At 38.2% G+C, this 13,172-nt stretch overlaps 1 protein-coding gene across 10 annotated transcripts in view; it reads right to left on the bottom strand.

The window, feature by feature from the left end:
• The window catches only part of Tfdp2 (transcription factor Dp-2), a 127,049-nt gene that overhangs the window by 32,897 nt on the left and 80,980 nt on the right, over positions 1–13,172 (bottom strand). For all 10 annotated transcript variants that reach the window (XM_010608186.2, XM_010608185.2, XM_010608184.2 and 7 more), the window contains 2 exons: positions 8,273–8,394; positions 6,623–6,670 (listed from right to left, as the gene is read on the bottom strand). In XM_010608186.2, the coding sequence (XP_010606488.1) occupies positions 6,623–6,670; positions 8,273–8,394 (170 nt within the window). The remainder of the gene's footprint in view (positions 1–6,622; positions 6,671–8,272; positions 8,395–13,172) is intronic.

Below are 13,172 nucleotides of genomic sequence, written 5' to 3' on the forward strand. Positions count from 1 at the left end.
AGTTCAGTGGCACAGCACCTGCCTGGCAAGCATGAGGTCTTGAGTTTAATCCCAGTACCAAAAAGAAAGAAAGAAAGACAGAAAGACAAAAGAAAGAAAGAAAGAAAGAGAAAGAAAGATAAAGAAAGAAAGAAAGAAAGAAAGAAAGAAAGAAAGAAAGAAAGAAAGAAAGAAAGAAAGAAAGAGAGAAAGAAAGAAAGAAAGAAAGAAAGAAAGAAAGAAAGAAAGAAAGAAAGAAAGAAAGATATCCCTTTTGTTCTTGAGAAGAATACTTCCTACTCAATACTCTGCCATACTTCCAAAATTGTTATACAGATTTACACACTCTTGATCAAAATACCAACAGCATATCTCACAGAATTAAAGAAAACAATCCTAAATTACATTTGAAACCAGAAAAGACCTAGAATAACAAAGGTACTCCTGGGCAACAAAGATAAGGCAAAAGGTATTACAATTCTTGATCCAAAATTATACTACAAAACTATTGTGATAAAAACAGCATGGTACTGGCAAAAATAAACAAACAAAAAACCCCCAAAAATCCCAGACCCAAGGATCAATGGAACAGATGAGAAGATGCAGAAACAACCTTAAACATTCACTCAGCTACCTTATCTTTGACAAAGGAGCCAAACACCTTCACTGGAAAAAAATCCTCTTTAATAAATGGTGCTGGAAAAACTGGCTTTCCATGTGCTGATGATTAAAACTAGACACATATCTTTTACCATACATTAAGCTTAAAACTGATCAAATATTTAAATATTAAAACATTAAATCTGCTGGAAGATAGACTAGGCAGAACTCTTGAAGGTACCAGTGTAAGCAAAAATTTTTTCAAAACCCCAATTGTACAAGAAATATCACCAAGAACCAACACGCACAGCCACGTTTATAGTGGCACAGTTGTAACTGATAAATTTGGAAACAGCCCAAATGCCCATCAACCAATGACTGTATAAAGATGATGTGTTGGGTTTTTATTATACAATGGAGTGCTACTCTGTCATGAGGGATAAGCTTGAGATATTTTTGGCTAAATGGATGCACTTTGAGACCATACTCTTAGCATTGTTTCTCTGGTGTGAGAAAATGAAAGTGTAAATAAGGATCAAAATGTGTAAGAGATACTGGGAAATGGGAAGAAAATGTTTAAATGAGAAGGGGAATAAGGAAGGCAGAAGGGGTAAAGGAAAGAAAGGACAAAGAAAAAAACAGAAGTAAAAAAGAAAACAAAGCTTTTATAAATGAGAAGAGGGACAGAAGAGAGGGGAGAGGAAAGGGAAAAAAAGAATAAGCAAGATATACCATATACGGGTACAAATTCCCTACGATGAACGTTATCATTGCATATATATGTAAAATGTACCAAGCAAATAAATAAATTAGAAGGCATAGGGGAAGGGGGAAAGGAAATAAGGAACAAGAAAAAATATGAGCAAAGGAAACAATGGAAAGAAAGTCTCTGTAAATAGGGGAGGGGAGGGGGGTGGGGGGTATGGGGAAACAGTGAGAACCAAGTCCTGTCATGTAAGGGTGCAAGATCCCAATGATGAATGTGACTGTACTGTATACCTAAAACGTACCAATACACTCAGTAAGATAAAAAAAAAGCTACCAATACAAGAAGCTAGTAATCTTTCCATTTATACCTTTTATATTTGAAATAAATCCGTTTTGCTGGCTAGAAAGCCTTGGTTCACTCTGGTTTCATAAATGTATTCATTTTCTTCTGGCATCACACCTACTGTTATATCAGAAGGCTGATGCTCTTTTCTTCTGCATCCCCAAAGGACTCTTTCCCTTTGAGGTCAAGTATTTCTACTGGGATGATTTGGTACTTGAGGCTATTCTCATTTTATTTCTTTTACTTCACAAGCATCTTCTTGAATTACAGCCTTATCCTCCCCGTAGTGCTGGGGGACTGTTCCCCAGGCATGCTTGCTAGGCAAATAAATGCTCTATCATTGAGGTACATACACACCCACATCCCTTTTAGAAAAATTTTGACAGGGTGTTGCTAAATCGCTTAGACTGGCCTTGGACTTGGAATCCTCCCGCCTCAGGCTCTCAGGTAGCTAGGATTACAGGTATGCACACCACACCCTGCTTGTTCCATCCTCTTTGGTGCTTGTTGTTCCTCTCATGTATTCAGCTGGTATTAAAGAGGGTAAAACCTCTTCTCAGTTCAACTGATTTGTTTGTTTGTTTGTTTGTTTCTCGAGACAGAGTCTCACTATGTAGCTGACACTGACCTGGAACTCACTATGAGGCCCAGGCTGGTCTCGAACTCACAGTGATCCTCCTGCCTCAGTCTCCTGAGTGCTGGGGTTACAGGGGGGGGCACCATCACACCCTGCTAATTCAACTGATATTTTGAAATTGCCTCCTGTGCTTTCTAATAGACCAGAACAAATGACCAACCTAATAGTAATGATCATCCCTTAGCCCACAAATTGGAGTTTGACATGTAATTCTCACCAAAGGGAACCTGGGCTTCTTGCAGATGTGACTGATTCCAGGACTAGGGCAGGAAATGTATGAATTTAGAATTATCTTGTTAGACTGGAAACAAAGTAGTGGTGAAAGAATACTACAGTCATGTGAAAGGGAGCTGAAGGCCAACTAGAAGATGCTCCTTGGGCAAAGATGGACAATTAAAGTGTCAACAGACCTAAGAACTGCAACGTATGAAACTTTGAAAAAAAAAAACAAAAAAACACATGGGCCGGGGATTTAGCTCAGCGGTTTGGTGGCCTGCCTTGCAAGCGCAAAGACCCGAGTTCAATCCCCGGTACCAAAAAAAAAAAAAACACACAAAGAAACTTTGCACATATGTTGAAGTTCACAAGTTTCTACTATTTTAAACAAGGAAGACTTGATTACCTTTAGAAAAAGATAAGAACAAATTCATCACCTTGAAAACTGGTCAATAAAGGGAACAGATCAAACATTCACTCTGCTCTTCGATATAAAATATGACTCCAGGTACCTACATCAAACAGTAGAGGAGGGAAAGTGTTCTGATATTAAAGTTGTGCCGACCACTTGGGAGGCCAAATCAAGAGGATCATAAATTTGAGGCTAACCTGGGCAACTCAGACCCTATCTCAGAAGAAAAATATAAAGAGCTGGGGTGGGAGGTGGCACACACCTGTACAATCCCGGTACTCTAGAAGGCTGGAGCAGGGTCATGGCAAGTCTGAGCCCAGCATAGACAACTTAGTGACTTAGCAACACCCTGAATCAATCATTCGATCGATCAATCGATAAAAAGAGCTGAGGATGTAGCATAGTGAGAAGGCCTTTGGTTCAATCTTCTGTACTGCACTAGGGGAGACTGTGCTAAGAGTAAATGAGAATTAGAATATCCTTAATTGCAACCCATAATGAATTAGCAGTTCCAGGCATTAACTATCAGTGGTGTTCCCATCATAAAAAGAGGGATAACCAAACTTAATGTGCTTCTAAAGGGAAGAAAACACCAGGGACATACATTTTCATTTAAAAAACCTACTCTATATGATTTGGTATATACACTTTGATATATTTAGATACAAATGGCTAATCACACATTAATTTATATAATTAATAAAAGTTAAGTGCGAAGTAAATAAAGATTGCTAAAAAGAGAAGTACAGGAGTTATTTTGAAAAAAAAAGTATGTAGTATATAGGATCTTATAATCATGCTAAAATTAGATAATGACGTAAAGTAAATACATGGTACAATTCCATGAAAATATCAAAGCCACTATTGGACTGTACACTGTCAAAGAGTGAATGGTGTAGTTTCCAGAGAGCTATTTAAAAAGTCACAAACTTTAACAGGGTATTCCCATATGTGACCACTGTGTGTCACAGATGGCTTTCCCGTGTGAGGTTTTTTGTTTTTTGTTTTTTTGGTACCGGGTCTCCTTGCACTTGCAAGGCAGGTGACAGAATCACTGAGCTAAGTCCCCAGCCCTCCCATGTGAGTTTAAGAGCACTGAAATTTTGTGTCTGTGAATGAATGCGTGGACCAACATCAAACTGCTATGAAGGAGTAAGAACCTGCAATTCTGTACCCGTTTTTCCCTGGACTGCTAATACTTCTGGGCTGGCACGAGCGCACAAACCATACTTGGTAAATTTTACTGCTTAGGTTCTCTTCTTTTGTTTGCCCCCACCCCTCACCCTTTTTAACTTCGGAACATTTCTCTCTTTTTGCAATGCTAGAGACTGAATATAGGGCCTCAAGCCTTAAATGTGCTAGGCAAATGCCTGAACTGTACCTCAAGCCCGTTTTCCTTTCTGTACAGTTAGGATCTTAGAATTTAAAAACATTTCATTATAGGCAAGTTACATTTTTATTTATCATTTACTTTATGGGAAGTAAATAAAACATAAAACATTTATTATGACAAGAGAAGTACTGGGTTTTGTAGGATGGAAAAGTATGGCTCCTGAGCTGTTGCAAAAATCACTGTTTCTCCTCTCTCTCCCCTACCAACTGCTTTTTTCTCCCTTTTTTATTGAGACAGGGTCTCGATATGAAGTTCAGGTTGGCCTTTAACTCACTATGTAGTCCAGGCTGGCCTCTAACTCACAGCGACTCTGCTGCCTTCTCAGCCTCTCAAGTGCTGGAATTACAGGTGTGTACCACCATGCCTAGCACCACAATGTTCCATTTTTAAGAATTTAAACATTGTTAAATACATCTGTAAGAATCTGTACTGCTGCCTTTTCTAAGGATAACTCCAAGAAAGACCAATGTGAGTTGGAAATAAGACTTTCCACCACAGAGAAAAGAACACTTCACCATTCTATATAATATAGCAGTTCTTCAGATGTGATTTTCTTTTCAAAATAGTTAAGACCCTCCAGTGCGGAACTGTTATCCTAGCTACTTGGGAGGTTGAGGGAGAAGGGCCGTAAGTTCAAAGCCAACTTGGGAAACTTAGCGAGATCATGTCTTAAAGTAAAATAAAAAAGGCTAGGGATGTAGTTTGGTGTTCCCTGGCTTCAATCCCCAATAATGCAAGACCAAAATGAAACACAAAACAGTTAAGAACCAAGAAGCAGGCAACAAATGCCACCAAGCACAAAAGCAGTGCAGGTGTCAATGTAAGAAAGTACACATTCTTCATTTACAGTCCCCAGTAGACTCGGGCCTCAGGGATACCAGGTAAGTGCTCTATAGCAGAGCCATAACCCCAGCCCTGAAACTGCTAATTCTTTTTTTTTCCTCATTGAGTTTATTGGTACATTTTAGGTATAATTATTTCTTTCTTTCCTTTCTTTTATTTTTTAACTTTTTGGTACCAGGATCAAATTCAGGTCCTTGTGATTGCGAGGCAGGCGGTCGAACCACTGAGCTAAATCCCCAGCTCTTTGAAACTGCTAATTCTTAAACCTGGGGTTAAATGACTTGGGTAGGAACTTTTATCAAACAGATCAAGACTGACTCTGATGTACAACCAGAATAGAGAACCACTGTGCTAAGAGGGATGATCAAAATACACAGCAAATGTTTACATTGTGTTTTTATTTTAATTTTTTTAGTTATGCTTGCAGTACATAATGATTATATTGATCGTGGGGAGTTAATATATGCATATAACATCGTAACTATTTATCCTCCTCTCCACTTCCGTGTTTAAATTTTAAAACCTTTATTAAAGTAAAACACACACTGCTATTAACCCCCTGGAAACCGCCCCCTCGCTCTGAACACACTCACGGATCCCGTCACGCTCGCCACTTTCTGAGGCAGTCCTCGGAGTGACTCTAGAGTGAGTGCCATCCAATCGGAGGGCCGGCTTGCAGCATCACAATGTGTCCTCATCCACCGGAACCCACACGAGGACTTTCGAGTCTCCCCAAGTCAAAACGATCATGAAAGGTAAATGTTGTGAATGGCTTCGGGACACTGAGGCAGCCACAAGAATGCTGCTAAGATGCGCACGAGGGAGGACTTCTAGAATGAGTGCAGAAAGTGGCAAGAATGATGGAGCACAGGGTGTCTGAAGCAAGGGGCAGCATTTTGAGAGAGCTTAATGGCAATGAATCTTTTATTGTAATAATTTTTAAAAATTTTAAGCATTCTCTGTATTTTTTTAAAAATCATACTCCATCTTTGTTGTTGTTGTTGTTGTTTTTGAGACAGGGTCTCACCATGTAGTTGAGACTGACCTGGAACTCACTATGTAGCTCAGGCTGGTCTCGAACTCACAGCGATCCTCCTCCTGCCTCAGCCTCCTGAGAGCTGGGATTACAGGCGTGCACCACCACACCCGGCCTCATACTTCATCTTTTAAGGAATGGTGATATCATATGCTTTTAGTAAACTTGTTAAAAGTTTGGGCATGAGTAACATGAATTACTCACTTTTGTAGAAGGTTTTAGCTCCCAAGAGGAGGAAGGGAACTGTGTGACGCGCCAATATCACCGGGTAATTTCTATTAAGTCATACAAATATTATGAGTGAACTGAAATACTCAGTGAAGAATGAAATCACAGTAGAAACCAAACAAAGTTAAAGTTATGTGAAGAAAAATATCTCATTACTTAAAGTGGAATTACTTAAATTGCTCTCTACATCATGGAATCCTAAACAAAATTTTTGCACTCGTACTCACCTTTCTGAAAAATCAGATTCTATAAATTCTCTAGTCCGTTTTCTATCACTAAAAAGACAAGAAGATAGCATAAACACACACATAAACATAACTGTATTTCATAAATAATTTATTATAACTTGTCCAATTCTACACTGAATATATCAAGACAAAAACAAACATAAAAGATATGTACATAATCCAAAGACGTCATTTTGTCATGCGACAAGACATAACAACACAAAAATCATTAAATGGGAGTGAGCTCAATGAATTATTTAGGGAAGTAAAGTTTTACAAAGGAGGCGTTTCAGAGCTCTTGTGTCTCTAATGTATCTTCTGTATCTGTACATGCATGTATGTGTACTAATGTGCATGTGAATTAAAGTACTTGGTCTGTTATTTCATTAATTCACTTATTCTTTTTTTTTTTTTCTTTCAGCCTTTTGAGACAAGGTCTTGCTTTGTAGTTCAGGTTGGTCCTGAACTCACTATGTAGCCCAGGCTGGTCTTGAACTTGGCAGCAACCCTCCTGCCTCAGCTTCCTGAGTGCTGCGATTATAGGCTTGTACCACCACCACGTCTGGCCAATCCACTTATTCTTGAAGCAAAGGGATTCTTACTCAAACAAAATTTAGCATTTGCTAAAACACACACACATGTATGCGTGCCAAGCTCCCAGATACAGTGCATCACACCAGGTAAATAACTTCTAAAGTGACTAATAAGGACTTGAGTCATTTATCTTAACATTTTTTTCATAGAAGGGTGGAGCGCTAAAATGATAAGAAGTGGAAAAAGGCATTTTACAAGCAAAGATAACATATATGGTATGATACTAAAAGGAGCAACTGAATAACATGGAATGGGTAATGATTTAATTTCCAAGTGTTCTAAAGAATCAAGTAAAAAATTAATGAAAAATTTAATGCATTTGGCCTGTTTTTTCTAGTTCCTTTTCTGATAAGAAAATAAGAGTGAAAAAAAGAAAGCAAAAAGAAATGGGATTAAAAAAATAATAGTTCTTTCATTAAAAAAAAAAAGAAAAAAGAAAATCAGAGTGGATGGGATATTTTCTGAATAAACATTTTTCTTTTCTTTGGGGTACCAGGGATTGAACTTGGGTCCTTGTACTTGCTAGGCAGGCGGCAGAACAGGAATAAACATTTGATAACTCACTTCTTGTGTTAAAACAGTATAGAATACAGTTTTTCTATTTCCAAAACAGCTAAAAGTTGTAACCCTAAGAAACACTACTATTCAGTTTTAAAAATCAAAAGACTCAGTTACAATTTACTGTACTATTTTTCTGTTTAAAAATGGGTGTAGCCAGGCATGGTGGTAAATGTTTGTAATTCCAGCACTCTGGGAGGCTGAGGCATGAGCGCTCCAAGTTCTAGCCCAGCCTGGGTAACTTAGCAAGACCTCGGGTCAAAGGACTGGAGATACAGCTCAGTGAGAATGCCCTGGGTTCAATTCCCAGCACCACAGTGGGCAGGTGTTGCATTAGAGATAATTTATATCTGAGACATAAAGTAAAATAGGTGACTTTAAAGGATAAACATCAGTTTTAAAGAAATGGGCTGGCAAAACAAGGAGAAAACAAGATAGTAAGGAAAACAGATCAGGATTTTTTAAGGTTTTAGAAACAGTAATTCGTGATACTCTTACCTGGGAACCCAGCTAGTTGCTTCTGCTATGTGTGTCTGAGTGACCATTGCTGGTGCAGGAGTGTATGGGCTCCCAATCAGAACACTTCCTGAACTGGTGAGTCTCTGTGGTGTGCTTATAATCTGTAAAGTGAGAGGGAAGATGATTTAGTTAGAATTAATACGAATTTACTAGATAATGTTGACTGCTAAGCAACATTTGAGGAAACTTTACTGTCTAAAAAGTTTTACTGTCAATCATCTAAAATATAATGTAAAATTTAAAAATACAAGTAGTACCTTTGATTTACTTATATTTTAGGATTTTGGGGGGTGGGGGTCTTGAGCCACAGTTTCACTCTGTAGCCCAGAGGTTGGCCTTAAATCTGAACATCAGATAACACATAGACACATTAACATAACAAGAAGTATCAAAACTTTTGATCCTCCTGCCTCAGCCTCTTGAGTACTAAGATTACAATCAAGCCCACCATGCAGGGCTCTAATACAGTATGATCAATCATAAAGCACAAGTATTCTCAATATTGACATGAGGTTACAATGCAGGTACCAACAAGTAAATAACAATTTTGATGCAAATGAATAGTAATTAAGTGGGTAACACACAATATCTTAAATCAGAAAACTGAAAAGCTTTCTTTGAAATTAAGGAAACAAGCTAGGTGTGATGGTATATAACTATAATCTCAGCTACTTTGGGTGGCTGAGGCAGCAGGATCTTGAGTTGGAGGGCAACTGAGGGAGACATTTCCTCAAAAACAGATGACAGATACAGACACAGACAGAACTGGGGATACAGTTCCCTAGTACAGGGCTCGCACAGCATGCATGAGCTTCTGAGTTTAGTATCCACATCACAGGAAATATAAAAATCAAGGAAATGTTACAGTAGGATTTAGAACCAGAGTAACAGCAAATCATATCTTCAATGTCTACACACAGTACGATGTGGAATTACTAGATGCAATTCTTATGTCTGTTCAAGACATATAGTCTAAGCTGACCCTGAACTTACTATGTAGCCGTGGCTGGTGTCTAACTTGAGGTAATCCTCCTGTCTTCAGCCTCCTGGGTACTGGTTTTACAGGCATGTGTCACCATACCTTGTTTAGACGCAATGTTTTTTTTTTTTTTTTTGTACCGGGGATTGAACTTGGGTCCTTGTGCTTGTGAGGTAGGTGCCAGAACCACTGAGCTAAATCCCTGGCCCCTCGATGCAATTTTAATCACCCTTTCCTGACTCATGTTAAAAAATAAAACATTCTATTGTGTGAATTTATGATTAGGTATACAGAGATTTCCAATTACTTAATTATAATTATTCAATTATTAAAAAAATGATGTGATAAACATTATATACAACGATCTTGAACTTAATTTCTATTTAATGGAAATAAGGCTATTTAATTTATAAAAAAGCTCTTTTCTTTATGTTACCATATTGCTTTCCAAGTCTTTTATTTTCCATTGGTGAAAAGGACATGTTTTTTTCCAAAGATGTTTATAATAATATCAGCCTAGTAACAGCTTTAAAAGTATTTTTGTGGGCTGGGGATTTGGCCCAGTGGTTCCACCATCTGCCTTGCAAGCGCAAGGACCCGAGTTTGATCCCTGGTACCAAAAAAAAAGTATTTTTGTAATTAAAAATTTTAAAAGTAAGGATATGCCCAGTGAAAAGGGGTGTTCACAGAAAAAGATCAACTCTATGGATAACTGATGAAGCCACTGCTGGGTACACAAGGGTTTTCTTTATGTACTTGTAAAAATTCCCACTGCAGTTAAGATTTTAAGTCCATATAAAAGAGTTTTAAAAATGCATATGGAGTACCTATAATTGTTATATAAGCCTTAAAAGAAATAACTCTACTTTTATTGCCTCATACAATAGTTGCAGTGCTATTTTTTTTTTTTTTGTACCGGGGAATCCATCTCAGGACCTCTCTTGCAAGGCAGGCAGCGGCATCACTGAAATACATTCCCAGCCCTGAAGCGCTAATTTTTACCTCCCTGATCAAATGAAACCCATTTCTGTATCCAAGGTCTACTACAGGCATGAAGTTAGTCCCTAACCGGGCCTGGGATTTAGCTCAGTGGTTCCCTGGCCTGCCTCGTAAGCTCAAGGCGCGGAGTTTGATCCCATACCAAAGTAAACAGTAATCTGAACAGTTCAGAATTACTGAAGTTAACATTTATCATTTACTGAAAAATTTCAGAACTTCTGTTAGCTTCTGTTGGCTTGGCATTACGCCAATTTGGGGCTAGGGAGCTGTTAGCACCTATGAATGCTTATGAAACAATTTAATGAGTTAATTCTGTAATTAGAAAAAGAAAAACCAAAGATAATGCTGACGGATGCCTGGAGAATTCTGACACCTACAATATGCCAAGTGTATTAGTAAGGTATTCAGAAGCTCATCTCGTGAGAAAATATAAGACTAGAAATCTATCTGTGCTTCCCGTCAAATACTGTCTCGCACTCCAGTACTGTATGTTGGGACCTCCCACTCCCCCCCATTCCCCGGCTTCCCTCCCCATTCAATGCGAGACACAGAATTTAAAGGTAAAGACAGTACTTGCTCAGCCACGTCTCCGGTAGGGTTTAGCATAGACACTCACAGAAAAAGCACAGTTACTGAACTGGGACAAAAGATTCAACTTTTAAATTGATGAGATGAAAGTTTCTTTGTTTACTGATATAGTAGAAACTATTAGGGCTGGGGCTTTTAGCTCAGTGGTTCTGCTGCTTGCCTCACAAGCGCAAGGTTCTGAGTTCGATCCCTGGTACAAAAAAAAGAAAGAAAAGAAAAAGAGGGCCGGGGATTTAGCTCAGTGGTTCGGTGGTCTGCCTTGCAAGCACAAGGACCCAAATTCAATCCCCGGTACCAAAAAAAAAAAAAAAAAAAAAAAAAAAAAAAAAAAGAAAAGAAAGAAAAAGAAAAGAAAAAGAAACTATTCTATAAAATATAATGTAAAACACATATTCAAGACATTATCGTGCTGGCTCTGAGCACGGACAGTTTAGGAAAATTCGAGTAGGTGATTACTCTCTTGTCTACTCCAAAAACAAGATTCTCCACCAGGCTGTTCTAAGCATTCCAAAACAGCCCTGAAACAGACTTGTACAGTATGATTACAAAGGCTTTGTTTTTCTGTTATTAACAGCCTGTATTGTAGGTTTTACTTGATTTAAAGGGTTTTGTAGTAAAACAAAAAGATAAAAGGAGGACAGGACAGGACAAACAGAAAAACTGTATTGAGGTTGACTTTAAAAATGAATTGTTATGTTCTAGTTTACTTTTTCTTCTTTTTCTTGCTCAATGTCAGGCTGTCAGATGATCATTCTCATTGATCTGAGAGTGATTAATGAGACTCTGATCCCCTTTCTTAGTACAGGGCATGGTACATAGTAATTCCTGAAGAAACATTTAACAAATTAACAAAATGAACGGATGACAGATTTGAACAGAAAACACAAATTCAAAGTGCATGTGAGACACAATGAATTCCTGAAGTATAGTAATGACAGTGAGCCTTAAGAAAACCAGAAACTAGCCAGGCTCTGTGGTGGGTGCCTATAGTCTCAACTATTCCTGAGGCTGAGGCAGAAGGTCATTTGAGCCCAAGAGTTCAAGGGCAGCCTAGGCAACAATGCAAGACTGTCTCAAAATTCAATCTTGACCAAATATGGGATTGAGAGGAATATTATTTTAGAGACATGCTTTATATTCCTAAAACCTAATTTTGGAATTCCAAATGAAAATTGGAGGTAAAAACAATTTTCTAACTTGAGATTCCCCTCCCTCCAAAAATCTCCAGACACCCTAATTAGCATGCAAGTATCTGGTTCTCTAAACAGTCCAATGAATGGCCGTGGATTTAGCTTAGTGGTTCCACTCCCTGCCTTGAAGCTCAAGGTCTTGAGTTTGATCCCCAGTACCATTAAAAAACAAAAACAAGCTAGGCGTGGTGGCTCACGCCTGTAATCCCAGCACTCGGGAGGCTGAGGCAGGAGATTCCTGTGAGTTTGAGACCAGCCTGGGCTACATAGTGAGTTCCAGGTCAGTCTCAACTACATAGGGAGACTCTGTTTCAAAAAAACAAAAAACAAAACCAAAACAACAAAACAAACAAAAATCTCTGAATAAACAGTCCATTGTTAGATTTTAAAAATCATTTAGAAATTGAATGGCATTCTGAAGATTTTTCTGCCCTCAATCAACATATTTTATGCACTACTGCCACCTACAGTTAGAAAAGCCTGGAGTATGCGTAAGTATTGTTAAAGTTGAAACCCCCCCCCACACACACGTGCGCGAACATATATGAGAGCCAGGGAATGAACTCTGGTCCTTGCTCTTGCAAGACAGGCAGCAGAACCACTGAGCTAAATCCCCAGCTCCTGACCTAATTATAGTATATATTTTTCCCCTAATTATATTATATTTAAAGACTATTTCACACAAGTAGCAAGGGCCCGAGTTCGATCCCCGATACTCCCACAAAAGACTATTTTTGAAGCATGTAGTTTTTATATTCTGAAATAAAACAATTTTATCTCACGTACAATCGTAAGATATACATCTCTATATTATAATGTATAAGAAAAGAGAAAAAGAAAGAAAGAAAAAGAAAAGAGCTAAACACCTCAGATTAAAAGTTACCGTCAAGGAGTAACCCACTTTCGGTCCCCCTTCTGGCTATCTTAGACAGAAGCTTTCTATTTCTCAATAAATTTTTCCTACTCTTGGAAAGAAAAACGTTACTGCCAAACTTGTTTCTATAGCTACTGAAATTTTTTTCATGGTGTCTTTAGAAATATTTTACTCAGCGGAACTGACTGCCTGGCAAGTGCAAGGTCCTGAGTTCAATTCTTAGTAGCAAAAAAAAAAAAAAAAAAAAAA

Source organism: Fukomys damarensis, unplaced genomic scaffold (assembly GCF_012274545.1).
Source record: "Fukomys damarensis isolate Sample0158 unplaced genomic scaffold, DMR_v1.0_HiC HiC_scaffold_37, whole genome shotgun sequence".
NCBI lineage: Eukaryota > Metazoa > Chordata > Mammalia > Rodentia > Bathyergidae > Fukomys > Fukomys damarensis.